The following is a 27,625-nucleotide window of genomic DNA, read 5'->3' on the forward strand; positions in this document are numbered from 1 at the left end:
GCGAGGAAGCGGAGAGGCGGGGCCTGGCGAGCCGGGAGCCAGGATTGGGTGCGGGGCGGGGCGGCGGAGGGATTGCGCGGCCGCAGCCGGGATAACCTCGGGGCTCAGACTGCCGCCTCCCGCACAGCAGCGACGCGTCGCGATCGCCCACCAGCTTCTGCAGCCGCACTGCAGCTCGAGCGGGACCGCGCGGGAGGTGAGCGGGGCAGAGGCTGGGCCATCCGTCCCCACCTGGGTCTCCTGCACCCGGCTAGTGCGGACTCCCGGCCGTCTGCGCTCTCAGGGCACCCACACCGCGGTCGGCGCAGGGTCCTGGGCATCTCGCCCCCGATTGGAGTCGGGAGAGAGGAGGGAGCCAGCTCGCGCCTAGGGCCTGCTTGTCAGACCCCCAGCTCCTGTTCCTCCCAAAGCTGGCCCTCTGCTGCTCCAGTGCCCACCCCCGTTCTGGTCCCATCCTCGCCTCCCTCTCCTCGATCGGCTGCCATGCTCGCCTTCCTTCCAGTGTTCGGATTCTTTCCTTTCCTCTCTCACCCCCTGCTCCTCTGCTCGCCTCCTCCCCTGGCCCCTTAATACTGTACCGTTCCCGCTCCCTGGGCCCTCCGCTGGCCTTGCCCCCCCTCATTAGGATGCTTTCCTTGAAACCTCTCTTCGAAACCCGTTCCCCAGCTCCTCCCCTCCCCCCCCCCCCNCCCATTCATGCTCCGGGCCCGCCCCTCCCCCTCCTTTCTGGTCACGTCCGCTCCTCCGCATCCCTGTCCTTGGCTCTCTGATTCGCTCCGCCCGGGTCCTCGCCCCTCCCCTTTGTTCTGGTCACGTCCGCCTGCACCCCCTTCTCCTCCCGGCCCTCCAGCTTGGGTCGTGGAGCCCGGGGCGGGTATCCGCAGCCGGAATCGCAGTGGTCTGCGGATGGGCAGGGCCGGCTCCCGTGCGGCCGGGGATGCAGCGGCGGCCCGCGGCGCGTTTGGAAGGTTATGTAACCCTAGGCCTTCCCGCTGCGTGGAGAAGAAAGGGTGGTTGCCCCTGTGGCGCATTTCTGTTTGGGGCCGCTCCGGGTTCGCTGCGCTGGCTCCGAAGGGGGTCCCGGGGCTCCCTTCCGCGGTTACCGGGCTGCACATAGCGGACCGGGACCCGCCCCTCCGCAGGACCGGTGCAGCCTCGCCTCTGCTTCACCTCGCTGAGCACATGCTCCCCGGTTCCGGAACACGGAGGTCTCGGGGTGGGTGGGAGCAAAAAAGAAATACGTCAACAACTTGACGCCACGTGCCGCGTTCACTCAATAAAATCTCCTGTGTGCTAAGCTGTTTTGGGGCAAGGGGGGATGACTAGAAAGATCATAGCCCACAAAGCTCACAGTGTGATTAGGGAACTAACATGAAAGTTACCAGTGGTTAAGTGCTGCGAGGAAGGGACCGCTTCCTGTGGGGTGAGAAATGGGAGGGATGGAGAAAGGCTCACGAGGTGGCATCACACACTGGGTTTGAAGCAGAAAAGTACCTTCTAGTAGGAAGGTTACTTAAAAGTCCAGTCATGGAAAGGCATCCTTTGGCTTTTAATCCGGCTTCTTCAAACCTAAGACATGGACTGTCTACTGTACGCTTAAGCCTGATGGTTAAGGACTAGGCATGATGGACAGAGGCATTGGGAAGTTAACAGGTTTTTAGAATCGGGTCTGACTCATTAACATGCGGAATGATAGAGGAAATCCAGCCCCAGGACCCCAGTTTCCCATGGATAAACTGGGATTAACATTTCCCCCCTGATGGCTGAAAGGATTGGTCACTGTATACACACATGAATATATGGTGAGTACTCAGCTCAGTGCCTAATCGCTAGTGAGGTGTCCAGAAGAAATGTCTTAAAACGTACTCTTTGGTCACTGAGCACAATCACTTAATCCGGAATTGAGTGTGAGGGCTCATCTTTTCCTGCCATACCCAGATACTTATTCCTAGTTAATTTTTGGAGTCATGCTTTTTAAATACCAAACATCTCCTGGGAACGAGTCCCTTAAGGGATCCTGGTACTGTGTTTACAAAGTAACTAATAATGTTATCTTGCAGCCTTCTACTTGCTGCAGTGGCTCTACTTTGGTCTCCTGAGAATGGGGACCTGTAGACAAAGGAAGGAAGGCAAGGAGGCAGAATTTCAGCAGGAGAGAACTGAAATCTTCACTGTTCTCCCCACCGACTCCAGGTGGAGTTCTAGGATTTGCTCCACCAGCTGGGGAGTGTGAAGTTAGGATCTGAAGCGGGGACTGTAGGCTCCTGTTGACAGTCCTGAGGGTGTGGCCACTCCTGGGGTGCAGAGGCCATCCTGGGTCAGGACTCCTGCACCGCAGCATTATTAGCAAATAATTTGCTCTCCTGTTGCCTGAGGATGCTGTTGGCAAACGCAGTGGGGCTGTTCTGAGGGGTGGATATGTAACCCAGCACCAGGTCTGTGGCGGAGGGGGGTCCTCTGTGGGGAAGATGACTCAACCTTTCAACTTCTCTGCTTGTGAGAGAATTCTCTTCATTGGGTGAGTGGGAAACTGCACTGTGGTCTTCACACGTTTAAAAAGTCCCTTCTCCCTATTCAGTGAGTCAAATAGTGAAGCGTGTGTTTCCCCCACGTTAAAAATGGTTTCACCTGAGTGAAAGATAGTTGTCCAGGTCCCCCAGCGCCCTAGGCTGCCCTCAAAGCTTAGGTGCAGCCTGGCAGAGCCCCGGGCCCAAGTAAGGTAGCTTGTGTCCTGACGTGGCACCCTTTGTGGGAGGAGGGCTGTAATGGTCATGAATAATGACGACTGAAAGAATGTCCTTGAACTCCTTTCTGAGTTACTGGACTTGAGTCGAAATAAGTGGACGTTCATCTCTTCCTGCCTTAGAATAGCTACTCTTGTTTTCAGCACTGCATTAGAAGTAAATGATTTTAGTGTTGAATTCATAGTTTAACAAAAAGCATTATTGGGTCTCTAAGACCCAGTAATTTGCCAGTGACTTGGCAAATTTGGTAGCTGGGACTCCAAACAGCTAGCATCTTGTAGGGAGTTGCTTCTGTGCCTTGAATGTTGTGACATTAATGGGGGGAGGGGGGTCACAGGAAAAGCCATTTTATTTCTTAAAGCCGGGTTTCTTAATGTTGAGGCAATGAGAGAAATGAGGAAATGACTAGGAGCTAGAAAATATAGAAAACGCAACCCATGCATTATCAACTACACTGGTTCTAACTTATTTTGTTTCAGCTTGTATGAAGGCATGTCAGGATGTGTTATTTTAGCCAAGAGCTAAGACAGCTCAAGGTAGGGGAAAGTGACTCATCTGACATTTCATTTCTGAATCATTCCAAACGTCCACAGTCAAATCTCAGTTGGTACACCACAAGAATGAGTTGCCTGTGCGAGCACCGTTTTTTTGCACCCTCATTGAGGATCTTGTGAGACGTTAAAGTGATTTGGTGAAAAGTCTTACAGGAAGGGAGCCTGGCTGGCTCAGTCAGTAGAGCATGTGGGTCTTGATCTTGGGGTCGTGAGTTTGAGCCCCACGTTGGGCACTGAGATTACTTTAAAAAGATAATTTTTTGTCTTACAGGACCCTGAGTTATCCTTGTAAACCTTAATTCTGGTACAGAAAGGAACAGGGCTAGGGGAATCCTGTTCTTAATACTAGCATACCTTCTGGGTATTTGGGAGTTTTCTCCAAAAGCTAGTCTCAGGCTAGATAAATGAATAGTCGGATCATTTGGGGCTTTGTTAAAGAAGCTGCTTTGGGGAAAGGGAGCTGGGGTGGGTAGGGGATGGTGCCGGGCAACCTCTGTTGGGCCTTTTTGCCTCCTGGTCTGACTGTTCAGTTCAGGAGGGGAGGGGGGCGGGGCCAGAAGTGGCCCCGCCCCTGCAGTGGTTTGTGCTGGTCTGCACGTAGGAGGGTGAGCGGGCTGCAGTACCTCCGGTGGCCTCTGAGACCTACCTCCCCTTCTTCTGTCCTTCGGAGAAGCTTCTGGGGAGCTCTCACTAAGCCTCTCTCTCCTGACGCTAGCAAGCCTTGCTCCGGTCGTTAGGCAGGTGCTCTGGTGGGGGAGATGCCAAGATAGGATATGATAGTGCCACCTTCGCTGATGCAGCCCAGAAACTCCTGTGAAGAGGCCCCGTTCTTCCAAGCCTTTGAAATCAACCTAGTATTTATTTATTGTTAGTATTTGTTTAATTTTAGATAATCGGGGTCTTCCTGGTTTCCAGTCATGAGGGCAAAGGAATCACCCAGTAAGTGAGTCAGTTATGTTATAGGAGACAAAACCATGGGCATTTTGGAGGAGCCCCGGGAGCTTTGATCTAGTTAGAGGCAAGGGAGTAGAGACTGCTGATATCCGCTATCCTGCTTTTGTTACTCCATTAGAAAGCAGGTTAATAGATGTTACCTATTAGATGGGTGAATGTTTTAAAGCTCTGACAATATTGAATGTTGGGCGGAGGTAGAAGAGTGCAGGAGCTCACGTTACTGCTTGGTTGCAAATGGATATAGCCACTTTGGAGAGCATTTCAGCGATATTTAGTAAAAGAAAATAAACATACCCTGTGACTCAGGAATTCCATTTGTGGAAATACAGAGGAGCTCACGTTTGCACAACGAACCATGTACTAGGGTAGAGTTGTCATTGTATTAGTTAATGGGGAGAAATTGATTCAGTAGGGGAGGAGGATGGCCAACCAGTAAGGGGATACAGAATACATAAGTAAATGATCTAGTTGTGTAGTGGGCTAGTACGGCAGTTCGTATGAACTAACCAGATCTGTGTACCCACCGGGTAGATCTTAAATGTGCTAAAAAATGCAGGTTGTCTATTTGTACAGTATACTAGGAACATTTTAGAAAACAACATCATGGGAGTCGGTATAGAGATAGACACACCTAAATGAATTGGGATAGAAAATTCATGAAAGTAGTTGGGTGTCCGAGTTTGTGACAGGCTGTGGAAGGGTTGGAGGGGCCTGGGGATGGAGGGAAAATGAACTCTACAAAATTGTATTTTTTTTTCAAAGCCTAAAGAAATTCTGGCTAAGTGTTAGTAGTCCGTTCTGGGTGGTAGAAATAGAGATGTTAATATTTCTTTTTTTTTTTTTTCTTTAGTTCAGAATAAAACAAAATAGAAGCAAATCTGTGAAGGTCACTGTAGGAAGAGCAGTCATACAAACTAGGTCAGTGCTCTTAGAGAGCTGGCCCTGCCCATCCTCCTCCCACCCTCCCCTCACCCCCCTTCCCCTCCCTCCAACCATGATGCAGGGCAGCTCTCCCTTTAAATGCTGAGCTAATGCCTCACTCTGGAGGCCATCACCCATCCTGCTTGTCCCTGACTTGGGCCCTAAACTACAAGGTCCCAGGTCCTTTGCTGGTCCCAGAGTATGAATGGTCATGCTGTGAAACACTGCCTCATTATTTTAAGCCTCGTAAGGAGACATCATAACACAGGACAACAAAAGCTCCTCCAGACTTCCTCCTTCAGACTCAAACCAGTTCTCTGCTCTGAGCATCTGTGGTCAGACGAGGACATCAGATGTTTCTCTGACTTGGGACTTAGTTGCCCTGGAGTTGAGTGGTCCTTTGGGGGGTGGGCCCATTTTGTGTCTGCCTTAGTGCCCTCTTTACACTCAAGATTGAAATAGGACCATAGGCTCCTGCTTTTGAAGTTTAACTCCCTTAGTTTTAGCCATAATAAACAAAAGCAAGGGAATTTTACTTGAACCTGCAAGGGGGCTCATTTTGTTTTATGTAACCAGGTAAACTAGACTTGGATTTCTATTATCAAGCCTGCTGAGGGTAGATTGGACTTCAGATTCAAATCTCTTAGCTAAAAATGGCTTCTTTTCCATACCCCACTCCATATGTAAATACCTGATATCCTCACTCTAACTGAATATAAGGACAAACCGCCTATTTGGTCTGGACCTTACTAGGCTCTGTTAGTCGCCCGGCACCCGTTTTGGTCTTGGTGCTGTCATAGTCAGATTAGGGCCAGTCTTGGGAATTCTGTTGCTCCGGCGTCTAGGAAGAGATGCTCCTAGAGAGCAGGCTGGCCTGGACGCCTCGTCTGAAGATGAGGACATTGAAAGGCCTTTATCTTGCTGACCTGGAGGTGTAGGTAGCAAATCAATGTCAGAGCAAGGAACACAATCGTGGGCATCAGGTGCCATCACTACTGGGTTACTCTGTGCGGTGAGGTTTGGCATCAGAGCAGACTTGGTGCAGAGAGCCCTGGCTGGTTAAAAATTGGGTTATGCACACACAGGCCCATGGGCCAGGCTAGTTTACTAGGGCAGAATGATTGGGGCCTTTGTGAAAGAATTGGTGAAGCGTGAAGCCTTCCCAGCCAGCACAACTCGCCAGCAGTACTGGCTCTAAGAAGAGGCATGTTGTGTTTTTTAGATGCTCCTTCCCACTCTGGTTTCTGGACAGTGGCCAAAGAATTGTTTCTGGCACAAATGAAGCTAGAGCTGTAGAGGACCAGGGGCTGCCGGAGATGAGGAAGGAAAGGTGGGAAGAGGGGCACGTGGAGCTGAGCCGTGAGGGTACCTACTCCATCCCCTCAGCCTGCACCGAGGCCTCTGACGGCCTCTGACGGCTGTCTCGTTTCTCACAGAGGAGACATGGCTCTGAGGAAGATCCTACTGCAGGGGCTCACGCTCACGAATAAGGTTCCTGCGCCTGAGCACGGCATTTGCCACCATCAGTGGATACGCCGGGCTTCCACTGCTGGCTGGAGGTTGGCTGCGCATGTCTGTGCCTCCCAAGGAGGAGGATGCAGTAGTGAGTCAGACGGGCACTGGCCTGGCTGCATGTCCCGGCGGGCACCATCCAGAAGGCCAGCGCCAGGGGCGGGGGAGCTCTTCCCAGAGGCCCGCCCTCAGAAACGAGGGCCCCGGCTGCCATCCTGGGGCTAGGGGACCATCGAAGGGTGTTTAGGGAAGAAGTCGAGTCGGGTGGCTGGCCGGATGGGCAGCTTGTGCTCAGGAGAAAGAGGCTCGGGGAGGACCTTGGGAGCAGAGGCCTTGACCCTCTGGCAAGCGAGACTCCGAGGCCGGAGGACTGCTGGTGACCTGGGGATGAGACCTGAGTTCTCTGGTTTGGTAACTGCCTTTAAGGACATGGTGAGATCTCTCCTAGGAGTCCTGACAAGCAGGCTTTTTTTGACCACTGGCATGCAAATCCACGCAAATGCCAAACAGATTTTCGTTTGTTATTTTTTTGTGTTTAATAGCCGGGTGAGCAAAAGATCAGAGCTTGCAAAACCTCAGATTTAATTTGACATGTGAAATAGGATTATCATTTGAGCCCATTATAATTGTGTCTGCTCCTGGCCTTGGAGACAGCCCTTCTGTACCAGAACATCCCTGTCACAGAGATTTTGCCGTGAAGATGGAGGAAAAGAAGTTTGCTGACTTGGGTGCGTAACTAATAGGTTTTTTTTTCATAGAATTGTCCCGTGGACTTTAACAACTTTTTTTGTTTGTTTTGTTTTTTTTGCCTTGAGGTTCTAACAGATCAAGGTTGGCTTTAAGCCAGTGGAACTGCCTTGCAAGGGATTTGTGAGTTTGGGCCTAAGCTGTGTTATCTCCCCTCTGCCATGTGTAAGCAGAGTATTCCTGAAATGCTTAGAGCAGTGGTTGATTAATAAAAGCAGAAGCTTCCAACACTTCTACCAGGAAAAACTTATGTTATCATTTTCAGAAGAGGTACAGTTGCCATTTTTCTTAACATGGAAATATTTCATACAGGTAAATTTATTAGTAAAGGGAAGAAAAAAATTGGTCGTAATCCTATCACCAGATGACATACTGTTAACATTTTGGTAGATACCTTTCTAGTTCTTTGATGTATATTTATTTTAAAGTTCATTTATCTTTATTGAGAAAGAGAGAGCCAGTGCGAGTGGGAGAGGAGCAGAGAGCGAGGAAGAGAAAGAATCCCAAGCAGGATCCATGCTGGCAGTGCAGAGCCCAGTGTGGGGCTCAGTCTCACGAGCCATGAGATCAAGACCTGAGCCAAAACCAACGAGGTTCTTGTGTAGAATAGTGAAATGTTAGTAAACCATAAGCTTAAAGAGAATTTAGAGGGAAGGTCATCTGATGTCCAGTCGAGGAGCCAGTAAGAACTTAACTTTTACCTGCAAAGTTTCTATTACCAGTTTCTTGGTATTTTCTCTGCAACATAGCTGAATCTCTAGGAGCAGCTGCCATCTGGATACCTGGTTACTAAGGTAATTTTTGCCATTGCCCCAAAGACCTTTGGTTACACTCAGCTTCTGCCTTGATCCTTGTGCAGCTCTGCAGAGCAAACTTTACTCAGCTCCGAGCGATCTTTGCAAGTGGGGCCAAGGAGCCACCCTGAGCCAAAAAAAGAGCATTATGTCACCGGAAGCCCAAGCCCAGAGAACACAAGGTATGACCCAATAACCAGTGGCCCCAGCCAGGTCCTTGCAAGGAAACCCTGATGTCTCAGGTCTAGAGAAGAGGCACCTGGTGCTGCTGATTTTTTTTATTTTTTTTCTTTTGTTTTTGTTTTTTGTGTTTTTGTTTTTGCCAGCTGATGGTTTTTGAGAAGACTGGGGTTAGTTACTCCAGCCCATTCATTCAGATCTTACTTGGTTCATGATCCAGTCCTCAGACTGGATGATGACTCCAGTCAGAGGCCACAGCAAGGCCTTTGTGTTCCAGCTGGCTCGGTGTGCCACCTGTTGCCATCTCTTCGCCGGTGTCCCTTAACAGCCAGACTTACCTAAGCCCCGCTGTGCGCTCTGCAGGCGGCAACCCTGACTCCCCTTGAGTACAGGTAACGGAACCCTGGCTGCCCTGGCAACACCGTCGGCAACTCCTCAGTTCTTCAGATTTGGGGAAGGAGGGGAAGGGAGGTAGAACTTTGATTTTGACAAAGAGGTGTTAAGATACATTGAAAGGCCACTCAACAAACACCAGAATATCTCCAAGTATTAAGTGCTGACAGATCTAAAACCAAATAGGTCGTGGAGGAGAGGGTTGACATTTTCATTTTGGTGCCTGCTATGTATTAGGGAGTTAGGAAATGCATGTTGAAGGGAACAGTGCATTGGCCACATGGAGTAGTTAGCCAGTATCTTTCTTCCCCGGTTTTAAAGTTTTGGCTTCTGTAGTTGAGGACTGGTGGTAGCCATCTGGTTTTTTTGTTTTGTTTTGTTTTGTTTTTTCCAAAAGTCTATTTATTTTTGAAAGCGAATTACACAGAGTATGAGTGGGGGAAGGGCAGAGAGAGAGAGAGCAAGACACAGAATCCAAATTAGGTTCCAGGCTCCGAGCTGTCAGCACAGAGCCCGACACAAGGTTCGAACTCACGAACCTTGATATCATGACCTGAGCGGAAGTGGGACGCTTAATGAACTGAGCCACTCACACGCAGACTCCCCCCCTTTTTTTTAAAATGTGGTAGCCACTCGTTTTCAGCAGCTGACAGAAGGTTTGCTAATACCTGGTCACAAAGCTTCTTGGACTTTTATCACAATTCTCAAAGATAGCAGAGGTGGATTTATATGCTTGGTCTATTCAAGCTACCCAGAGAGGCCACCAAGTTAAGGATGGAGGAGGAGAAAGATTGTAAGAGTGAGGTATCAGGGGTGCCTTAGATTTAGGAGGAAGGAGGGACAGGGCTGAAGAGGGGCTTGTTCCAGAGCCTGGGCTGAAGCCTCTAGGTTCAAGGGTTTCAGAAGGAGTAGCCGTTGGTCTGAGAACTTGAGGAGGAGGACAGCCTTCTGATGAGGAGTGTCCAGCTCTGGCTCACATCCTTGCCTAAGGGTTCTTCAGACACTGCCTGGAAGCTTCTCAAGTCTTTGTAACAATCAGCTAACTAACCGGCTGAGTGAGTTTAGTTGTAAGTCAGTAATGAAGAAAGCAAAGGTCGGGACAGTTGTCAGGATTGTGACCTGGCCTGGTTAATTACCTGAAACACAGATGGTCTTTGTTACTTGGGGTGATGTGCTTGTCAGGAAGTTGAACTGAGATGGTGCATCAGTAAATCAGTTGGGAAAAGGATGTGGCAAGCAATCTTCGTTTTCTCATGTTGTGACTGTCCTGTTAAGGTCTCTGTACTCCTTTTAGAACCAGACCGGTTATCCTTGGTTTTATGCAAATTGCTTTGCGCATCCTAAAGTCCTGCTAACCGAAAGGAAATGTAATTTTTAGGTACAGACTCCTGGGGCAAAAGATTTCTGCATTCAGGGTTTTGGATCGACTTTGCTTCCTGTCCAGGGGCTGGTTTTTTACGATCTGTCCGTGAACTCTCCTACCAGAGTGAGTTGAGGAATGAACTTGATGTGTGCACCGTTGTGAGTGACGATCTAGGATCCCAGAGCTCAGCGGTGTGCCTGGTTGGTGGCTGTCTTTAAAACCAGGAAAATCACTTTGTGTTTGGGTGGAGATTGTTAAAAGCCTGCGTGGATGCCCTGCCCTGTAGCAGGCATTTATAGCTTTGAGATAGCTATCTAGATTCACCAGGGCACTAAGCTAAGAGTTCGTTCTTTACCTCACTGGAAGATTGGTTACAACTTTCTTTTGGGAAAGCTCCTACTGTGCCTGGGAAGTGTTGTTTGTAGGATGGACACGAAAGCTGTCACGGTAGATGGGAGCTATATTGTAAGGGGGGGTCTGTTTAACAGCGGGTACTTGGGAAGTACACGCATTGGGTGCGAGGTTTTTAAACTGTTCTTTGAGGTCCTTCCCACTTGCTCACAGGCACGTGAACCCTTTGCCCAACTTGAGGAGCGCCCACATGGCCAGAGCGTGGCGGGGCTTCCTGTGGCTTGTGCACAAAGTGTGCTTATTGAGTTAATGTGTAAGCAGGAAACAGCTTCACATGCCAAGTGGTGTATTAACCACCTGGGCTTCTCAGACTGCTCGCTCTCTCCTCAGTTCCTCTGGACCCAGGACGTCAGCAGCCATGTCAAAGCCCCATAGTGATGTCGGGACTGCCTTCATTCAGACCCAGCAGCTGCACGCGGCCATGGCTGACACGTTCTTGGAGCACATGTGCCGCCTGGACATCGACTCGCCACCCATCACGGCCCGGAACACTGGCATCATCTGTACCATCGGTGAGTGGGTGTGACCCCCAAAACAAGGGCCTCCTGTGACTGATCTTTTCTCTCCTGAAAAGACAAAATAAATGTAGCAAACCTGGTGCTGGGCTAGAGGCTACCCAGTTTCTGGTGGAAACTCAAGTTATCAGAAATTGCAGTAAGGAATTAGTATGCTGTGTGGTTGCTGCTAAAGGCCAAATTTAGTGATGTCTTCCTTACCACCTCTTTTAGGAGCATCTCAGAAATGTTAGGAAGATTTTCTTTATATGTTTATTTTTGAGAGAGAGAGATAGTAGGGGAGGGGCAGAGAGAGAGAAGACCAGAGGATCCGAAGCAGGCTCTGCACGGACAGCAGAGAGCCTGATGTGGGACTTGAACTCATGAACCATGAAATCATGATCTGAGCTGATGTTGGATGCTTAATTGACAGCCACCCAGGTGCCTCTCTTGGGAAGACCTTTCTGACATGCTCTGTACAAACACAATTCTGTGGTTGGACATCTGGCTAGTCTTCAGGGAGAGCAGAGGGGGCTGGCCAAGTCTTACTTAGGCTTTCCTAGTTAGATGGGAGCCTGTAGAATTTGATGGAAATGGGAAAAGTGTCCCCTTAAAATCAAAGTGGGCAAACACAGTACTAGCTATGTATATGCTTTTGAAAGAATTTTGGTCTACTTGTGGGAGAGAGATTTTAGGGAAAAAGAATATCAAGAGTTCTCCAATCCAAATGTTATTTCTGCTTTGAATAATTAACACTTAGGCTTTACTTTTTTTTTTTTTTTCCCACTAGGCCCAGCTTCCCGATCTGTGGAGATGCTGAAGGAGATGATTAAGTCTGGAATGAATGTGGCCCGTCTGAACTTCTCTCATGGAACTCACGAGGTGAGCCTCAGCTGGACAGTTTGGCCACTGGGGCCACATGTAGGAAACTGGGCAGAAATGCAGTGTTCATTTAGCCACAGAGGATCAGGCAAGAAAGAGTCTGGGGTTTACAGCCGATGGGGAGATCATCGTCACTAGCATTCCCCTACGCTCCTTTCCCCATCTCAGCTGGCCAGGTCTCCTTCTGCGAAGAAGATCTGCTTCGTTATTGGCCGCAGTTATCTCGCACACCTGTGTTAACAAAAGTGGGGAAGGTTTGGGTGCCTGACTGGCTCAGTCAGAAGAACGTGTGACTCTTGATCTTGGGGTTGTGGGTTGGGCCCCAAGTTTGGTTTAGAGATTGCTGGGAAAAATAAACTTAAGAAGTGTGGAAGGGTCCTACTGGAAAACCTTGTAAGCCATTGGGCATCATGGCCACAGTGCTTGACACCTCCTTACCCTTGGGTTTCTGTAACAGTTCATATTGAGGTGATGAACCAAAAGGTCACCCTGCAGATTGAATGCTGGCCTAGTTCAGACCCAAGATAACTGAGCAGGTCCAGGAGAAGTCTTCATTGCAAGTTAAGGACTGAGTCTAATGCATTAACACTTCTTGGCATATAATACCCCACTTCATCGACATTGTGTTCTTGGCCTGTGCCTTCCCAGGGGCTGTGGTACATTAATCTAAAGACTGCACACTTCCCCAGCAGCCTGGTACGAATGTATTCGTGCTGAGGCTGTTTATGAGCTGACTTGACCTGTGGACAGAGGCTTTACCTAGGGACCAGTAGCCAGCTACTGGGAAGTGCTCCATTCCTGCTTCTGTTCCCAGACTCATTTTGAAGGAGGAGTGGAGCTTCCCTGAGGTATAATTCCTTTTAAAAACCATCAGCCTTACTCATAAGCTGTGAGCTTTCATAGTGGTATTGATACTGAAGTAATGGATGGGCCAAACTTCCCCCACTCTTCTGTTTAGAATAAGGAAAATGCTACCCTGTAAGGGCAAGTGGTGAGGGGTTGCCCTCTGGCATTTGGAAGCTGGTGTTAAGGTTAGACTAAAAATAAAGCCTCAGGAAGTACAGTCCAAGAGGTGAATTTCTCCTTTCTGGAAACGTGAGACTCTGTCGTGGGTTCCCTAACCCGTGTTCCATAAACGGTCTATGACCTGGCAGGCAGCTGCCTTTCAAATGTCATGGAGGCTTGACCAAGTTCAGAGGAACTGGGCTCAGCCAGCACTTCGGGCAGGTTAAGACAGGTCTGTGATGACATTCTGTAATTTTCTAATGTCGGGGTCCTTGGCAGAAGTCCCCAGGAATTCCTGCCAGTGTTTGCTTAGCCCAAAGATAAAGCTAAAGATCGGTTCACTATTGATCCTTACTGCTAGACCGTGCCAGGGTCTCCTTTGTGCAGCAGAAGCAGCAGAAATAGATTTTAAGAAGTTGACCTTTAACTAGGCTTGTGGCCTCTTCCCATCCAGTAAAATAACACCACTGCAGCTCCGAAATGGCAAGGCCACCTGCTGTCTACTGCATCTGCTGGAGGGGGGCTGGCTCAGGGTTTTGGGTTTTATTTTTTTAACATACATTTATTTATTTAAAACATTTTTTAAATGTTTATTTATTTTTGAGACAGAGAGAGCATGAGCTGGGGAGGGCCAGAGAGGGAGGGAGACACAGAATCAGAAACAGGCTCCAGGGTCTGAGCTGTCAGCACAGAGCCTGATGCAGGGCTTAAACCCACAGACGGCGAGATCATGACCTGAGCCGAAGTCGGACGCTTAACCGACTGAGCCACTCAGGCGCCCCTGGGTTTTTTTAAACTACAAGAGGCCTTTGGAGATAATCTCTGCTTTAACTCTTATTCCTAAATTAGAATGGGGACTTAAAACAACAACAACAAAACACCCCCCAAGTCCCCTAGTGGGTTTATTCTGAGGTTTTTGACCAGGATAAGGTTGTCTCTGGGATCAGGGTTTTGGCTCATCTGAAATTGTTCTAATATCATATATATATGTGTATTTACTTTAATATTATTTAAAGTAATGTAAATGGTTTTAGTTTTGACTGCATGCCAGAGCTCTTACTTTGTATGCACCTTTGACAAGATGCTGCAGCATGCTTTCCCAGCTCTTGACAATTTGAAATACTCTTCTAAAATAGAACATTGAAATTGTTTTCTCTCCTTCGGACAGAGGGACATCTACTATCTGTATCTTATTTTTTTGACAGTGTCCCTAACCCCACTTTTGGCAGTTCACAAGGGCGAGATGTGTTCACACTGAACATGTGCTCCCAGAGATACTGACTTTTAAACAACCTAAATTTAGAACCTTCCACAAGGACAGTATTAATTGATGGACTTCTTTACCACTTGTTAACATCCAGCAAAACCATAACCCTAGTGGAAGACGTCAGTGCACCTCCCCAGAATGTACCAAAAGATAACTATAGAGAAGATTTGAATAATATAAGACCTAATAATCTCATTGGTATGTATATAAATAGATGATTTTATGGCTGCCCAGGACCAAAACACTTATTTATTTAAAATGGTTAGGATTATAAAATTTATTAGGCCACCAAAACCCCTCAAGTTCCATAAAATGGAAATTATATAGACCATATCCTCTGGCATATTTTTTTATGGAACCTTTAATCTTAACAATAGTAATCAAGAAGACTTACATACTTAAATGTACTTATCAGAAAACAAAAGTCTTAATGAAAGTAAATGAAATAGTTAAAACACTGGGAACCAAATAATCTAAGAAGGGTGGAGGAAATAGAATGAACAGGCAGAAGGGATAAGAAGCTTTTTTCAAAGAGGTAAAGGGTAGAATATGGTTGGATAGGTGAGAGAAGGATGCTGGAATTATCCAGAGAAACTATATAGTCTAATTACTCCTGAGAGAAAGAGCTGAAAATGTCGGTAGGTGTAGAATTTACATTTACAGAATGGACTCGTTATGATTGTTTAAGCAAGCTGGCGACCAGAGTTAGTCAGGTCAGTGTTCTGGGGAAAAAAGAGAGAAAAGAGAAAGAAGAAGAAAAAAAGAAAGAGAAAAAAAAGGGAAAAAAAGAAAGAAAGAAAAAGAAAAAAACAAAAAAAGGAGAAAAAAAGGAAAAAGAAAAAGAAAAAAAAGGGAGGAGGGTAAGAAGGGTGGAGGAAAAACAGTGATTTAAAAGCATAACTTCATAAAATAAAGACTAAATTTGACAAACCAAAACACCTCTGTAGCACAGACATTTCTGGAAAGCCTGGTCAAGACTTAGGATGCACACACACACAAAAAAGACTAGGAGAAGGGAATATTTCCTATACGTTAGAAGAGAGTTTGAAAGTCATAGAAAGACTTCTACTTTAAGTTCTATACATTGAGATGAATTTGACTCTCTTCCAAGAAAAGGTAATATCCAAGATGTAGAAAATATAAATTGATGAACAGCCTGAAAAAATTGAAAATGTGGCTGTTAGCTCCAGCTGTGGTTCAGAACACCAGGCCTAAATGACTTTGATGACTTCTTTCTGCCCACCTTGAAGGAGCAGTTAGATCTTCTTTCATGCTGTCCCAGAGTCTAGAATAAAGTACAGAAGGCTTCCCAGTATGGTCTTTGAAATCACACCCTGATAGTAAGATAAGCCAAGGACCGTATCCAAAGCAGACAGGTTAGCACATGAGGCAGAAAGCATAAATAAAACTTTGCAGGCAAGTCTAGTCATCTACTAAAGGAATTCCCTGCCTCATGACCAAGTAAATTTTATTCTAGGAACTCAAAGTGCATTGTGGATGAAATAGAGTGGTCAGTAGAAGATGATGGTAATGCTAGGTAACCATTATTAAATAATTCCTGTTGCTCATCTTTGTTCTAAATACTTCATGGATTCTTTTTATGCCTCACATCAGCTCTGAGGAAAAGGCATTTGGCCATATGAAACACCCATTCCTTTAAAAAAATTACCTCTATATTCTATTCTCCACTGTTTTTATTGTGAGCCAGCAATAGAAGGAAATTTTCATAACTTGGAGTAAGGGCCTCTGCCCCCAGAAAAGAAGCCAGTGGTCCTCATTAGACAGTATGATAAGAAGCTGAAGATTTTCAGACACAAACTCAGGCAGCACTGCCCTTGGAGATTAAACTCGGGTTCTGGCTCCCCTCCAGCCTCCTTGTGAGTGCCACTCTTCTGGACTGGGGTGGCTGAAGGACAAGCCTGCAAAGTGCTGAATTGGGTGCTTCTGTTATCAGCAATCTGCTGATTATGCTAAGCACTTTTGACATCTCGGCTTTGAGTCTCCTTTTAGTCAGATGGTAGCAACAAATGGAAAAAGAGAAAGGGCTTAAGAAAAAGATGGAAGCCAGGGCATTTCGTTCAGAGAGAGGCGTATTCCCACCTTTCCCTAGGCTGCTCCGGAAAGTGATGGTAGAAACCAGGTCTCTGGGACCTTAGCAGTGAGGTGTGTAGCTTGGGCCATTGTAAGCTTAAGTAAATAACTGAAGTTTGAATTGTACTTGGAATCTATAGAGGAAAAGGCTCAGAATTGCCAAATCTATCAGAATCTGACTGCCAGACCAGCAGTATCCACACATAAGTACAAGGTCTTTTATTCCAGTTGCCTGCTGTATTTGCCAAGGGAGAGTCATCGGTCCTAGGGAAGATAAGGGAGACACGCTTCTTTTTATGCTGAGTGTGTGTACACCATACCAGTAGTGGGTTTTGGCGGCAGTATTCTAAAATAAGATTTGCCCATGAGCGAGTTAGTGCTGGGGAAGAAGCGGGCGGGGACCGAGGGGATTGAGATAAGCAGGTGGAGGGTGCTCAGTGAATGGGTGACGCTGAGGCTAGCCAAGGAAGGCGGACGTCTAGAACATCCACAGGCCTTTCCTGAGGGATCAGCTTCAGCTCTGGGGCTAGATCCTCATGTGGGCGGACACCCGTCATTCTCCTTCCTTGCCCCCAGTACCACGCAGAGACCATCAAGAACGTGCGCGCAGCCACTGAGAGCTTTGCTTCCGACCCCATTCGCTACCGGCCGGTTGCTGTGGCCCTGGACACCAAAGGACCCGAGATCCGAACTGGGCTCATCAAGGGCGTGAGTATCACGGGGAGCCGGGAGAGGGAAGGCGCAGGAGGTGCCAGGAGCCATGTGTGTGCCCTGCTCGGAGGCCACGTTCCTCAGAGTTTAGACCTAGAAAGGAGAGTTCTGTTCATCACTGTAAGAAATGTTGACTTTGATGTACTTTGCTAAGAAATGATACCAGAGAGGAACCTTTTTTTTTTTTTTACTTTGGGAACCTACTTCCAAGTCTCTGTTCATCCCTTTTCCCCTGTCTGAATAGTGTGACTGAAACATTGTAGGTTTTTCCTGGATGACTTCCTTGAGATAAGTTTGAGAATGAGCTCATTTCTTCCCAAAGTCAGAAGCTTTATTGTACTCCTGGGTGAGATCTGAGCGTTTTTCCACGGAGGAAAGAACTTTTCTTGTCCTGCCGGGAGGGCTGGCCTCGTAGCTTACTGTCCTGTCTGTAGAGCGGCACTGCAGAGGTGGAGCTGAAGAAGGGAGCCACTCTCAAGATCACCCTGGACAATGCGTACATGGAAAAATGTGATGAGAACACCCTGTGGCTGGACTACAAGAACATTTGCAAGGTGGTGGAGGTGGGCAGCAAGGTCTACGTGGACGATGGGCTGATCTCTCTGCTGGTGAAGGAGAAAGGTACGGGAGCCAGCCTCCCTCGAACACCAGCTCCCACCTCTCAGTCTCCTTTGACACAAGGGACACGGGGAGTTTGTTTGGCCAACAGCAAGATTAAGTCTGTTTATTCTCAGGAATTCCTCTTTTTTTTTTTTTTAAGTTTACTTATTTATTTATTTAGAGAGCACACAAGTGGGGGAGGGGCGAGAGAGAGCGAGAGAGAGACAGAATCCTAAGTAGGCTCTGCACTGTCAGAGCCCGATGCGGGGCTTGAACTCACAAACCAAGAGATCATGACCACCTGAGCTAAAGTTGGGGGGACTTAACCAGCTGAGCCACCACATGAAAAAAATTTTTTTTTTTATCTGTCCTCACTATTTTTGCCTTACTGCTTTCTTTCTTCCATCAATATGACATGTGCAGGACTCCAGTATACTTGGGAATGGTAGCTAATATTTAAGTGTCAGGCACTGTCCTAAGCATTTTACCTGATAATTTGTATACATTTTATAATTTTTTATCTAAAAAGATTTTTAATGTTTATTTTATTTTATTAAAAAAAATTTTTTTTAACATTTATTTATTCTTTGAGAGATAGAGACAGAGCACGTGTATTTGAGAGACGGGGAGACACAGAATCCAAAGCAAGCTCCAGGCTCTGAGCTGTCTGTCAGCATAGAGCCTGATGTGGGGCGTGAACTCACAAACGGCGAGATCATGACCTGAGCCGAAGTCGGACGCTTAACCGACTGAGCCACCCAGTTGCCCCATGTTTATTTATTTTTGAGACAGAGAGAGACAGCATGAGTGAGGGAGGGGTAGAGAGAGAGGGAGCTGTCAGCACGGAGCCCGACGTGGGGCTCAGACTCACTGAGCCACCCAGTGCCCCAAATTTGTGTAAATGTTAAAACAGTCTTATGAGTATCAGGTATTATTATCCCTACTTAACAGGTGAGGAAACTGAGGCCACAGAGAGGTTAGTTGACTTGCCCAAGGTAATACAATTAGTGAGTTGGAATTTGAATTCTGGACATACGGCTCCAGTGCCTACAATGTACTGCTTTCCAGTTCACTGTACTGGGGAGAGCCTCCTTCCTGTTGAGGATGTTGTGCCCTCATTGCTCTGCCCCCCCACCCCCCATTCCATTTTGCACAGGTCCTGACTTCCTGGTGACCGAGGTGGAGAATGGTGGCTCCCTGGGGAGCAAGAAGGGTGTGAACCTCCCTGGGGCTGCTGTGGACTTGCCTGCTGTGTCAGAAAAGGATATCCAGGATCTGAAATTTGGGGTAGAGCAGGATGTAGACATGGTGTTCGCGTCTTTCATCCGCAAGGCAGCTGATGTCCATGAAGTGAGAAAGGTCCTGGGAGAGAAAGGAAAGAACATCAAGATAATTAGCAAAATCGAGAATCATGAGGGAGTTCGGAGGTAAGTGCCCCCTTCTGTCTCCTGCCTCCTTCAGCCCCAGCCCCCCTTTCCAAAAAGGCTGTATCCTGTGGATATCCAGTTCCCAAACCTGTGACCAGCCTATCAGAAAGCAGACTCCCTAGCTTAGGTCAGACCCATGAGTCTATCTTAAGAGGGGGAATGGAAGGCATTGGTTATTTTTATGTATGTATGCATATGATCTCTACCCCCAGCTTGGGGCTCAAACCCACAACCCAGAGACCAGGAGCACTACCTGTTTGCCGGAATAAGGGGATATTGCCCCTCCATCTCCCACATCCACCACCATTTTTTCCCAACAGAACGAAGATAGCAGGCTCTTAGGAAGGGACTCCTTTTAGCCCCTCACTTGGGAGGCTTGTGGGAGCTCGGGGTGTCCTTGTTTTCGCTTAGGAAGCCCCTGGCCTGATGTCTGGGCTGGCTCTGGCATGTTACCAGCTTCCTGGAGGAAAGCACATGCCTCTCCTCCAGGTATATTAGATGGTCCCAGCTTGGTTTCGCCACCTCCCCAGCATTCCCCAGGTTGGGCCGAGTGAGCATGGCCAGCTCGGTGACATCTGTTTCTGTTCCTTTCCCGCTCCCGGCTAGGAACATAAGCTGGCACAGCTAGAACCCTAGACCGACCTGTATGGATTAGGCATGTACTTGGGGAGGGTGGGTGGAGCAGCCCCGCCCACCATTTGACCTTGCCATCCTTAACTTGCACAGACGTCCTCTGTACTAGGTGATAGGGAGTCTAGGGTCTCGTCCTGATGAGCCACGGGTGCTCCCTGACCCTAGCCACAGGCCAGGCAGAGCCATAGCTACTCTTGCCTGCAGCATGGAGGGAGGGGCCGCCTCAAGGAGCAGCCCTCCAGTGTTTTCCGACCAAGGATCTTTGTATCAGGAGCAGTTAGCTGGCCTTGGGTTCTCTTTCTGCCTTGGAAATGCTGGCTAGAGTGGAGACGGTGGAGACATGCCTTAAAGAGGGGCCTTGAGGTGCAGATGGAGAAGAATTGAGCCCACGGGGCTTTGGAGGAAACCTTGTCCTGTCCCCCGCCCCTTCAGTGAAGTGCCCATGCTAGTGCCGAAGAAGCCCCAGCAAGCACCAGTGTTAGCCCACTTTGGGTGGGGGTGGCTAAGGTATCTGGAACACCCCATCGCCTCTGTACACGCATGATGAGGTCACAGATGGCTCTCCTGGTGAAGGGCTGCTAAGTCCGAGAACCCAGGAGAACTTCCTGTGTGCAGTAACTACCTCAGATGTGACTTTGTTCCACGTAACCTCTCCGTCTTCTACCCTCTCTATCAGGTTTGATGAAATCCTGGAAGCCAGCGATGGCATCATGGTGGCTCGTGGTGATCTAGGCATTGAGATTCCTGCAGAGAAGGTCTTCCTTGCTCAGAAGATGATGATCGGGCGGTGCAACCGAGCTGGGAAGCCTGTCATCTGTGCGACACAGGCACGTGCCTCTCCCCGCGCTCACAGGCTTGTAGGGCAGCCACCTGGGCTCTCCCCAGGGCCTGCCCCGTGTCCCTCAAACACACACACCGTCCCTTCCCCTCATGTGCAGACACGCTATCCAGGGGGTCGGCTTGTAGTCCGTCTCTGATGCCGGCCGAGGCCACGTCTCACTCCTGCTCTGTCCCCCTCCCAGATGCTGGAGAGCATGATCAAGAAGCCCCGTCCCACCAGGGCCGAGGGCAGTGATGTGGCCAATGCGGTCTTGGACGGAGCCGACTGCATCATGCTGTCTGGAGAGACCGCCAAAGGGGACTACCCCCTGGAGGCTGTTCGCATGCAGCACCTGGTGAGTTTTCGGGCCTCCCCATCTCCGCGGGCTCAGGCCGGCCCGGGGTGGAGGTGGTCTCTGGTGCAGTGTGACACCTTTTAGGCGTCTGCGTCCACAATCTTTGAGGATCCTCTAAGTCACAACAAGAGTAAGGAGGTGTGAGTTGGGGAGAGGGGTGTCTTGGGGTTTTTTTCCCTCTTCTGCCTTCGCTGGCCACACACCCTCCTCTTTCCTTCTGTTCTGGAGACGTCTCCATTAGAGCAGAAGCAGTTCACTTCTGGCTTCAAGGCTCTGAGTCCGTCCCTGGGCTCAAGTGCTAAGATACTTGTACTTTTTCTCTGGACAGCCCAGAGGACCCCTGAATACCTCTGTCCCATTCTGTCCCATTCTGGAGAGAGCCATGAGCTCCTGTTCTCAGCCGATCTCTCTGGGGTCCACTTGATTCCCCACCTTGTCCCACATCAGGTGCCTCCCCCTCCCCGCCCCAGGGGTCCCGGGTGAGTGCGGTGGTGACCAAGCTGGCTTTGCCGTGGCGCCTGCAGCTGGGCCCGCTTTGCTGACCTGCTGCACGCGCCTCAGGCTGAAATGTGGGGTTTAGTGCCTGGCAGCAAGTCTGCAAGTAGAGATGGGCGGAAGGAGGGCTGGGCCTGCAGTGAGCATCCGGAGGGAGTCCTGGACACGGCTCTTCTGTCTCCCCCACGGAGCTAGCTCTCCAAGGCTCTTTGCCTCTGCCACAGCCCGCTGCTGGCTGCCTCTTCCTCTGCCCTGTCTGGTCCAGGTCTAGACTCACTCGAGAGGCAGTCCAGGCTTCAGTCACGAGGGCTCCTCAGGCCAGGGAGACCCGAGTGCTGCAGGTTCACTTTCTCACAACGGCCCCATGTCAGTGCTTATGACGTTTGTGGAACTTAGCGAACTTGCTTCTGATTCTGAAGTGGGTTTTTTTTTTTAACCTTCCTATTCCCTTTTCCATCAACAAAGGATCCCCATGCCCTTTGTGTGACGCCCCCTTCCCTGCACCCCTCAAATTTAAACAACTCTCCCTCCGAGAAACCTTTCTTTCCTCCTTCCCTGCGTGTCCAGTTACTAGGTTATGTGGACTGATGGAATCTTCATATCCTCTGTGTGATAGATGTCAGCCCAGCTTACAGATGAGGATTAACGTGATGATAAAGCCTCAGTTTGAACCCAGATCTGCTGGCTCCAGAGCCAGTGTTCTCCTGCAGCACCGTGCTTTGTCTAGCAGGAGATAAAGCCACGTCTCCATTAGGGGCCTGTACTGGGGGCAGAGGCTAAGAGTCAGGCTCTGTCTGGCCTCGGAATTCCAGTTCTGGTTTTCCATACCCCCGGTCTTCCCTATGAACAGACAGACACCTTAGAGGGGACTGCGGGGCTTGGAAGGCACTGCTCAGAAGATAAGTTACAGGCTCTGGGCTAGGTGGTGCAGGCTTCTCCTTTCCCCGTCCCCAGTTAACACTGGCTGACAGCTTCTTGCAACTGTTCACTGCTTTCTCTTGTGTCTGAGGCAATGAATGACCCATAACTAAGGGCCTAGGCAGTACCAGGTATGGTTCTGTTTGTTGTTCATGTCTCCTCATCTTTGGGCTGCATGCACCCAATGCTCCGAGAAAGAAAACCTGTAACCTAGTAAATCCTGCCACATGCCTGCTTATACCGTCCAATTAATGAGATGTTATTACTGATTCTCCCTTTCCCCATCGTTCTCTAAGATGCTGCTGGTTGCATTAAGATCCTCTAAAGCTTAAATTTTCTAATTTTTGATGTTAACCTGAGCAGGTGGTCTGTGAATAACTGAATGGCTTTCTCATGACTGTGGTAATCCTTACATGTTAATCAAATGTCATCTTAAACTTACCTGTGTGCTTCCACAGGCCATCTGCCTCGTCACATGGCTGTTCAGTATGCCCCTCACAAACCTGCCATTTCTCCACCCTCGTGTTTGGAACACGGTTAAGCTGTGTGGCTTTGGCTGTGTCTGACGCCGGCTTTCCCGCGCTGCTCAGCATGCAGGCCACTGGAAAGGCTCGTAGCAGCCCTGTGCCCGAAGCCAAGCAAATGCTCCATGTGTGCACGGAAGCCCATGGAGGAGCCCTGGGGTAACCAGCCAGCCATGTGAGGAGGGAGGGCCTGTTTCTTCCTATCAGCTGTGTCATGAGGCAGCATGGTCAAGTCCTGCCAGGGAGTGGCGCGGGCCCAGCCTGGGCATGTTTCTGTGCTGAGGTGCTAGAGCCTGCCGCCATGTTGTCTCTCTCTACCCCCAACCCCACTCAACAAATCCTTCCAGAATGGAAGAACCGATTTTTCCTCTCTTAGAGGAGGAGAAGCAGCAGCAATCAGTGCTAGAAATTCTCCACCTGTCCCTGAGCAGTGGGGCTTTCATCATGCTGCCTCTTTGCATCTGCCTGAAGGACAGATTAAGCCAGTTAACCTAAGGTTACTTCCCTCTGATTAATTCCCCATTCTGTCTTTCCATGTGTTGTCTCTTGTTTTTCCCCTCCTCCTTCCCTCTTCCTTGCTTCTCCTCCCCCCTAAACCTTACAGATAGCTCGTGAGGCTGAGGCAGCCATGTTCCACCGCAAGCTGTTTGAAGAACTTGTGCGAGGCTCAAGCCACTCCACAGACCTCATGGAAGCCATGGCCATGGGCAGCGTGGAGGCTTCTTATAAGTGTTTAGCAGCAGCTTTGATAGTTCTGACGGAGTCTGGCAGGTAGGGCCCCAAGGACAGGTAACTGTAGGATAACCAGCCTCTTGCTCCAGCTGATCTGGAAGACCGCTAGGGCCCAGCCCTCTTCTCGTCTGCAGGAAGCCAGCCAGGGAGGTCAGGGCAGGGCAGGGCAGGACCAAAGGGTCCTTTGGCTCGGTAGGCACAGTGGATGTCACAGGCACCTGGTGAAGGACTAGTTCCTGTGAGTCTTGATCTTGCTCAGCTCAGCGTCTCTAGTTGTCGGGCTCCTCTTGGCCTCGCATCCAGAGACACGTTCCTCACCAGCTGTCCGTGCGAGCCTTCCTCACCCTCTCCCGTTGTGACACAGCTCTGACAAAGCTCTGTCCCCCTCTCGTCCCTCTGGACGGATGTTGCTCCCCTAGATTGCCCGTGAGGCAGAGGCCGCCATCTACCACTTGCAATTATTTGAGGAACTCCGCCGCCTGGCACCCATTACCAGCGACCCCACCGAAGCCGCCGCCGTCGGCGCCGTGGAGGCCTCGTTCAAGTGCTGCAGTGGGGCCATAATCGTCCTCACCAAGTCTGGCAGGTAGGAGGTGGCGGGGATGCCCTGCTCAGGGGCACCTCTCTTGGGTGTCCTGAGAGCAGCGCATTAAACAGGGCTCAGATGGCACTGAGCCAAGGTAAGACCCCCTCTGCCTGCCACCAGGGCCCAGAGGATTCCAGGCAGCACTCCCAAGTGGTGTCGGATCGTTTGGGTCCAAAGCAAGTTTATGTTCTCCAGATAAATCAGAGACTTAGTCATAGAACTACAGATAGACTGACTCTAAGTGGTTCTTTGATATTTAAAAGCTAACCTTTTAAAAAAGTAGATTGACCATTTCGTTCATTCCAGTTACTGTGTGCTCTTTAAAAGGTCAGTTTGGAAAATTAGTGCTGTTCACTGACATGCTGTTTGGTTGGTACACCTGTCCCTGTCAGTCTTTGAGCCCCAAAGGCAAGTGGGTTCAGAACCACGAAAGGTCACCATGTTATCCTGTTGGCTCTCTGGTGCTGTGCAACCACGCTGAGGCCTGTGCTTGGCCTTGGCCTTGGGATCTCCTTCTAGTCCGGGATATTGAGTTAGCTTCTGTCACTGCCCTGGTCTGGGAGTGTGCTCCCCATCCCTGCCCCTGGGGCCATGAGGGTGTTTTTGGAGGGGGAGGGTAGTGGGGAGCAGTTCAGGCAGTCCCCGTGCACTGAGGAGTGGTAGGTGGGGCTTTCTGTAGAAGCAGGACATGGGATCTGTGCAGACTCCCTTAGCAGAGGGCTCAGGATAAACCGCTCCAATCATTAGGGTTGACCTTTATGAAAAGGTCCAACCTCTGCTCTTTGGCTATTTATAGCTCTAGTCTTCTGGGCTTTCACCCTTACTAGTCCCGACTTCAGCACTTGCTCCCCTCTGGAAGCCTTGTGTGGGGGCCGGGCCTTTAGCAGGGCTTTCTCTGCTGTGCTATGGCTTAAGTTTCCTGGACACCTGTTGAGTGCCCTTACAGCTTGCCCTCTGAGGCGCAGTGCCTCCTGCAAGCAAGCCCGCCCCGACTCCTGAGAGACATCTGCAAGCACAAGTGTGCGGTGTCCGTGTTCCAGGAAGCACCTGGCCCTTGGGGCTTGGGCCCCCCGAACCCTCCATAGCCTTCACAGGCAGAGCCCACGACACTAACCTTCCCATCTCCTGGTTTTGCCTCCTGGGTAACACCCAGATTTCTAAGCTGTGCTTAGATACTCCGGTTTGGTTCTAGAGCCCAGTTGCTGGGACTCTTTCAGGGACCTGGGGGCCATGTGGGCTGGGGAAAGGGTATAGCAGTAGGGAAGGCTTGTGTTGCAGAGTCCCAGCGGGGGCTGGTGGGCTCTGCTCCTGTTCTTTGCAGATGTCAAGAGTCAGGTGCTATTCACATGCTGCTTGGCTTATAGCTGTTGCAGGCAGCGAGAGGACTGGGTGCTGGTGAGGTTGGGCAGGGCTGTGTCTGTGCCAGAATGGAAAAGTTCAGAGGAGGGGGTTTTTCCAGCTATGGGCCATGTCGGGTGATGAGATGAGACTACCATGCTGGGCTGGTATGACCCTGGGGCCCTGGCCTATGGGGAGAGGAGGAAGGCAAGTGGGCGGCATAGCTAGAGGCGTAGTAGTATGTGCTGTGGAAGATACAGGATGAGGGGCCACCCCAGCTTTGGGAGCAGATGCCAAAATGGCTAGGGTCACAGGCTGGCACGGTGAGTTGGATTAGAGGGTGAGCTGTTGCTGAAGGTTCTCCAGGACTTCCTGGGAGGCTCCTGGAACACTGTTTAATGGTTTCTTCTGCCCCTCCATCATCCTATCTCAGGTCTGCTCACCAGGTGGCCAGATACCGCCCCCGAGCCCCCATCATTGCTGTGACCCGGAACCACCAGACTGCCCGCCAGGCCCACCTGTACCGCGGCATCTTCCCTGTGGTGTGTAAGGACCCAGTGCAGGACGCCTGGGCTGAGGACGTGGACCTTCGGGTGAACTTGGCCATGAATGTTGGTGCGTGGCTGGGAGCAAGGGCTAGAGTGGGTGGGGAGGATGCTTGAGCATTGGTCTCCCTGGGATCCTACAGAAATGGGAACGTGCTGATCTTTGGGTGTGCAAGAGCCCTATCTGTCTTCCTTGGGAATGTTCTCTGAATCCTCCATCCCATTTCCTCAAGCCTGGGCTGAGCCCAGGAGGGAAGGAGGAGCCTTTTGAGTGGGCTGAGCTGCCCACTTTGTCTCCTCACTGTCTTCCAGTGTGGGGCCCAAAGCAAAGGATCCTGGATAGTCAGAGTTGTCTGTTCTTTGGCATCTCTACTCATTACTGAGGGTTAAAAAATTAGCCCGAGTTCCTACACTGCTGGGTATCACACACACGATTATGTACTCATGACCTTTGTCCCTCATAAAAGGGTCAGTGGGTGAGCAGAAACAACTAGCTCTGACTTTGGGCAAGGCTCTGCACACTCTAGGGTATAAAATGAGTGATGTCCAAAGGTCCCTGCCAACTCTGTTTGATAAGGAAATATCTGGGCCTCCCTCATTCATCCCCTTTGCCTGGGCTGAGATGCTTGCGCCACCTTGTGGCATAGGGAAGTAATGATCAGCCAGCCCTGCTTGTCCTCTCTGGCTGCGGGGCATACCTGCCTGGCTTGGCTTTTACTCACCAACCTTTCTTCTCTTCCTTTAGGCAAGGCCCGAGGCTTCTTCAAGAAGGGAGATGTGGTCATTGTGCTGACTGGGTGGCGCCCTGGCTCCGGCTTCACCAATACCATGCGTGTAGTGCCTGTGCCATGAGAGGCCTCAAGAACCCCTTCTCCAGCCCCATCCCACCCCCTTCCCCCAACCCATCCATTAGGCCAGCAATGCTTGTAGTGCTCACTTGGGGGTTGTAATGTGGCACTAGTGGGCTGGGATGCTAGGGAAGACTATTAATGCCTCTGTGAAACATGACTGTTTTTTTTTAAGACCCTGTTCGGGTGGGGTAACCCAGAACAGAGCTGGGCTGCACATCATGTGACCCCACCCAAGCCAGGGACGAAGAGAGGGTGCAGGACCAGAAGCCCCAGAGCTTTAACAGAGGGCAACAGCTCCTGCGTCTCCTTTTTGTGTACTCCATTCAGGTCCTATAGAAAACAGATACCCGGACAACTCCCACCCCTGGCCTGGCGTCGAGAGACCGCCAGCAAGAGTTGTGGCATAGGGCAGTGGTTCCAGTTTAAGGAGACTGGCCTAAGCCCTTCCTTGCTCTCCCACCCCTCTCAGTCTCCCCCTACTCCCACCTTGTCGTGCATTGTGCACTTGTGTTCCTACACTCCACTCAGCTGTCGTTGCAGGCAAACACTCCCCCCACCCTCCGTTTTCCCCACTACTGCGCCACCTCCCGGCCTGTTGCTATAGAGCCTTCCTGTGTCAATAAACAACAGCTGAAGCACCAGTTTCCTCTCGTTTCTGTTGGGGCGGGGGGGAGCAGTGTGGTGGGTGAACCCTGTCCTCTGAGGGTGAAATTGGTAAGGGCATTGCAGCTCCTGGCGGTCGCTCCTGTGTGACAACCCAGATCACCTGCCATCTCCT

General features: G+C 49.9%; 1 protein-coding gene across 2 annotated transcripts; it reads left to right on the forward strand.

Moving 5' to 3' along the window:
* The first annotated feature begins 95 nt into the window (after nt 1-95).
* PKM (pyruvate kinase M1/2) lies at nt 96-27,488 on the forward strand. 2 transcript variants are annotated; one of them, XM_077746189.1, is made up of 11 exons: nt 96-196; nt 10,904-11,085; nt 11,858-11,949; nt 16,889-17,020; nt 17,458-17,644; nt 18,780-19,050; nt 20,360-20,510; nt 20,706-20,858; nt 23,947-24,113; nt 25,885-26,066; nt 26,742-27,488. In XM_077746189.1, exons 2-11 carry the CDS (start codon nt 10,932-10,934, stop codon nt 26,846-26,848), a joined length of 1,596 nt encoding a protein of 531 aa, XP_077602315.1. In that variant the 5' UTR covers nt 96-196; nt 10,904-10,931; the 3' UTR covers nt 26,849-27,488. The 2 variants fall into 2 exon arrangements, with proteins under 2 accessions (XP_077602315.1, XP_077602311.1); XM_077746185.1 differs by lacking the exons at nt 96-196; nt 23,947-24,113 and adding an exon at nt 23,400-23,566.
* Nucleotides 27,489-27,625: the final 137 nt, after the last annotated feature.

Source organism: Crocuta crocuta, unplaced genomic scaffold (assembly GCF_008692635.1).
Source record: "Crocuta crocuta isolate KB4526 unplaced genomic scaffold, BGI_CrCroc_1.0 scaffold130, whole genome shotgun sequence".
NCBI lineage: Eukaryota > Metazoa > Chordata > Mammalia > Carnivora > Hyaenidae > Crocuta > Crocuta crocuta.